This window comes from Musca vetustissima, unplaced genomic scaffold (genome assembly GCF_032173495.1).
Source record: "Musca vetustissima isolate MV318-11 ecotype Yass unplaced genomic scaffold, APGP_CSIRO_Mvet_v1 utg7386, whole genome shotgun sequence".
NCBI classification, from domain to species: domain Eukaryota; kingdom Metazoa; phylum Arthropoda; class Insecta; order Diptera; family Muscidae; genus Musca; species Musca vetustissima.
Window position 1 is genome coordinate 1,052 of NW_026884801.1, and position 4,974 is coordinate 6,025.

Below are 4,974 nucleotides of genomic sequence, written 5' to 3' on the forward strand. Positions count from 1 at the left end.
GGCTGTTGAATACGGCTTTATAGCCGACAAATAGGTGAAATGTGTCGATGTGTTATTCGTGGGTCTTTTCCACGCAGAATAGAAATCTGGTCAATGGTGGATTTACCAGTCCTGAAGCCGCATTGGTATGGTCCAATAATGTCATTGACCATTGACTTCAGTCGTTCACAGAGTACACTTGATAACACTTTATATGCGATGGGAAGGAGACTTATTCCTCTATAGTTGGCACATATCGTCCTGTCTCCTCTTTTGTGCATGGGACACAGGATGCTGAGGTTCCAATCATTGGGCATGCATTACTCTAGCCAAATTCTACAAATGAGCTGCTGCATGCTCCTGGCCAGCATCCGGCCTTGATTAGTTTGGCTGGTAATATATCGGCAACTGCTGCTTGGTCCGATTAATTGCTACTCTGACCTCATCTTGGCTAGGTGGTACTCTATACGGTAATCTCTTATTGGTTCGGGGGATATATTCATCACCACTACCATTTGATACCAGAAGTTTTGTAAAATGCTCCTTCCAGATAGCTGTCTCCAGGTTTCCTTCTTCATCTTTGCAGGAGGTTGTGCCCGCGCCAATGTCTTCGGTTTCTTCATTCTGACACCTGCACATCTCGATTTGCTCATGCTTGTTCTAGCTTTCTGTTGTGTTTACAGCTTTTCGACGTCGAGTTTCCGTGTTACATTAGACCGTACCTTTGTTGCTACATTAAGACGGGTGCGAACCTTTGCTGCCACAATGTAATGCTCTGAATCGATATTCGCTGCCGTCTAACACAACATGCTCATTGCTTGATCAGGATCGAGATGCTTGAATCTGGTGCTGCTAACCGCGAAGTCAATCTACCTCATGCCATTGTCGGATGTTTCTTCATGAAGGCTGAATTTTACGACGGTGTGGAAAACAATATTTTCCCTTCCGATTTTTGCATTTAAATGTCCTATTAATGTCATGGCCAGGGCAGCGATGCTGTTTCTAGGCGCTCGTAAAAATTGTCTTTGGTCTGTTTATATTTGCCTTCTGTCGTTGCATGCGCGCAAATAAGACTGATGTAGAATAACTTCACTTTTATACGGATTATAGCTATTTGTTCATCTACTGTAGTGAATCTGGAGACGAGATCTTTTATTCTCCTGTTAACCATAAACCCGCAGCCAAATACATGGCAGGCCTAAGTAAATCCGACGATTCCTTGGGTTTGGTTTTCTTTTTCATAGTAGGAGCGGTTTTCGGAGTGTGGGCAACTAACCTGATGCCTCAACCCATTTCTTCATAATTCTCATATCAGCTCACTAATTCAACGGATGATGAAAGTAGATATTCCAGCTAACACCGTGGGGAGGTCAGTGTCCACAATTGTGATTAAAGAGGGACCAAGATAAACCTGGGCTTTGCCATGTTAAAGCCAATCAGAGCCGTTGCTTGCTATATTTCAACCCTAACGTCACTTTTGAACTTTTCAGTAATCAAAGGCAGGGGACTTAAGTACAACAATAATTTTGCAATATTTTAGAGTTGAACAATGTGTACACAGTAATATTTTAAATATTGCCATTCAATTCGCGAAGTCAAGTGAACGAATAAATATACGTATTAATATCTTCATTATTGGAAGTGATATATGTACATTTTTTAAATAAATACAGTGAGTATCTATTAAAAGCGATTGGCAAATATTTGTAATAAAACTATTTTTTTAATAAAGTAGTACCAGACTAAAAATCTGGACGTTCTTATATCTTTGGTTACTAATTTACTTTTGTAGACCTCAAGTATTCGTCAACTATAACTTTTTGAAGCACCTGTGAAATGTGGAAAAAATCAACTGAATTTGTATACCTATTTACATTACATTCCGCATACATTGTCTTATAAATTCTCCCACAGTCGAGCAGAGAAATATAACTTAAGAAACAATTGTATATATAACAATTATAACAATTGTATATATATTTTTGTTATAAAGTGTAAATAGTAGTAGTTTTTCTTAATTCAATATTTACATATTTATTGGGCAATTATATATAGAAGTAACATATATTGCGTTTATTAACTATATTATTTAACATGTTTATAAAAAACTACATAGCAATTTCAATTGGAACAGTTAATATCGAGAGAATCAAGACAATTGGAAACAATATTACATTGTAAAAAACTAACATAATTAAAACCTAATAATGTATTAATTGTCTTTATTCGATCACAACAAGTACATAAAACAATGAGTTTAAAAAAATATTCTTGAAAATATATACTTTTTGGATAAAAGCATTCTTGCAAAAAATATCTTTTTTGGAAAAAAATATTCTTTTAAAGATCAAGGCCTTGTATTACTTTAAAAAAAAACTTTTAAAAATCTACGGCTTTGTAAGTCCCTGAAAAAGCATTCTTCAAAAGCTTACGCCTTGTTTTGTTTTTTAAAAAACCTACGCCTTGTATGGCCCCAGGCCTAGTATGGCTTCGGAAAAAATATTCTTCAAATGCCCACGCCTTGTTTTGTTTGTTGAAAAAATATTCTTTAAAAAACCTACGCCTTGTATGGCCCGGAAAAATTTTTTCTTTAAAAAATCCACGTCTGGTATAGCTATGGAAAAAATATTCTTTAAGAAATCCAGGCCTTGTATGGCTTCAGAAAAATTATTCTTTAACAAGTGAAAAAACGTTGAGTTCTGCCGGGCCTTTCTTGTATTCCCTCCACCATAGGTATACTGACAGTTACTTGAAATGAAAATATAGGAAACATACCAAAAAGTGGACCTATACCGACATTTCTACAAACTGATTATGTAAAACATAAAGTACACCAAATACCCTCAGTCTTATGGCTAATGAGGGTGTATACACTTTGACATGGTGAAAATGTGCCTCCACCACAAAAGGTCAAAATTTTCCATATTTATAAATCCAATATCAGGCGAATGGGATGTCCAATTTGAACCAAACTTTGCACAGCATATTATCTTTAGGAAACCTAGATCAAGTAAGAAGATGGGACCCATTTGTCCACTCCTTTTGCTACCTTCCCACATTTCTTTACGCTAAAGATTAAAAATACCGAAAATCGGTATGGGGGCTAGGCCAAAATGCGGGCTATAGTTCATTATTGAATCTTACGTTCTAGTTTTTCATATCGATATCTTCCGCAGATTAAATGATTACAACATAGCCTTAGAACCAAACCAAAACGAGGAGCAAAGCAGATAACTATTTTAATAATTTTTGATAGGGAAAATTGTTACCATATACGACGAAAAATATCAAATTACAGCGAATTCGGTTGAAAACCGCGCTCAAGGACCCCTTTAGGGGATACCGTTATATGGGAGCTACTAGCGATATCGACTGAAAAACGGGCTTAAGAACCCCAAAATACCGAAAATTGGAGGGTACCCTTATATGGGTGCTATGCCGAAACGTGGACCAATATATCCCATCTTCGAACTTGACTTGCCTGCAGACAAAAGACAATCCTAATCAAAATTTCAGCACCCTATCTCAGAACATAGCGTGATTACAACAGACGGACGGGCGGGATTAGATCGTGTTAGAATTTTACCCTGATCAAGAATATATGTACTTTATAGGGTCGGAAATTAAAATTTCGATGAGTTACAAACGGAATGACAAAATTAATATACCCTCCATAATATAGTGGAGGGTATAAAAAATCTACGCCTTGTATGGCTTTGGAAAAATATTCTTTAAATAATCCACGCCTTGTATGGCTTTGGGAAAAAATTTCTTTAAACAGTCCACACTTTGTATCCAAGCCTTGTGTTGGTCCTTGAAAAAATATACTTAAACAAATCCCACCTATTTGTCCTTGAAAAATATTATTTGCAAAATGCTCCGTTATAGAGTTTTTGAAAAAATGTTATTTAAAAATCCACAATTTTATTTGATTTTTAATTGCTATACTAATTCTTAAAAAAATATTATAAATTTATTTTTGGTCTATTTTACTTAGAATTATGAAACTATTAATCCTGAGAGTCTTCACTTTGTAATACCTCCTCCGTATCCTGCATAATTTTCATTACAACTGGATTAATGCGTTTTTTAATATTATAACCCCACATAAAATCGAAATGGGCAAATTTCTTCAAATTCACGAAATGCAGAACACTTCGATTCCCGAGAACACCACTGAATTTCTCAACATCCGGTTTCGTAGAGAAATCATCAAAATCACTGTAGTAAAAATGAAAAGGGAACCGAGGCTGTATATTTTTCACGTCATAATCCGGAGGTGTGGTACGATTATAATGCTCTAAATTCCCCTGACTGCCATAGTCATACTGGCGAAAATGTCCCGACAAATAAAGTTGAATAAAATGAAATGATTGGCGGGCTGAAATACTTGCCGTGTGGGTCTGGTAAACATCCGGTAAAATGGACTAGAAGAGGAAAATTCGATAATGCATCTTTTTTTTTGTTTTCGAATTCTACTTACTTTTTGTATAAAATCCGACATGCCACCATTCAGCAATGCCAGCAGAACGGCGCAAACCTCAATGGAAGCCTTACGATTATTACATGTTTTAAATAAACGCCCAGCAATCGGTATATACCTCGTAGTGGTATAACTCACCAGGCCATCCATTGGGGTATGCATATTTACAAAGGGCGCCAAGTAAAGGATCGGCGGAGCTCGTGCATGCTTGAGATAGGCAATTGGTGCAAACATATGCAGCGATTTTAATTTTCGATTATATTCCGGTTGCATGGAAAGCAGAACAAATAAAATCGCAGTACCCTGAGAATGTCCCAAATAGTGAAGACGCGTCTGCTGGGTCTTCTCCAAAATGTAATCGATGGTATTGGGTAAATCCATGACTGCGATTTCATGCCACGAAAATTCCCAAAATTTCGGGGAATCTGTTGATAGTTTTAAGTGGCGTTTCCCATAGGTATTGCCTCGAGCATTACCCAACCAAACATCATAGCCGTTATCCACCATTTCAT

General features: G+C 36.7%; 1 protein-coding gene across 1 annotated transcript; it reads right to left on the minus strand.

Moving 5' to 3' along the window:
* Positions 1–3,989: 3,989 nt before the first annotated feature.
* On the minus strand, positions 3,990–4,843 carry LOC133331818 (lipase 3-like). The gene is made up of 2 exons (XM_061540193.1): positions 4,463–4,843; positions 3,990–4,406 (listed from the first exon to the last, which is right to left on the minus strand). The coding sequence occupies exons 1-2, from the start codon at positions 4,841–4,843 to the stop codon at positions 3,990–3,992; spliced, it is 798 nt and encodes a 265-aa protein (XP_061396177.1).
* Positions 4,844–4,974: the final 131 nt, after the last annotated feature.

What these genes read in the sequence shown, in the direction of transcription:
- LOC133331818 (XM_061540193.1), bottom strand. Translation starts at nt 4,843, where the DNA reads ATGGATTTACCCAATACCATCGATTACATTTTGGAGAAGACCCAGCAG. An exon ending in TGTCGGATTTTATACAAAAA is followed by an intron (nt 4,407 to 4,462) that starts GTAAGTAGAATT and finishes TTCCTCTTCTAG; the next exon opens with TCCATTTTACCGGATGTTTA.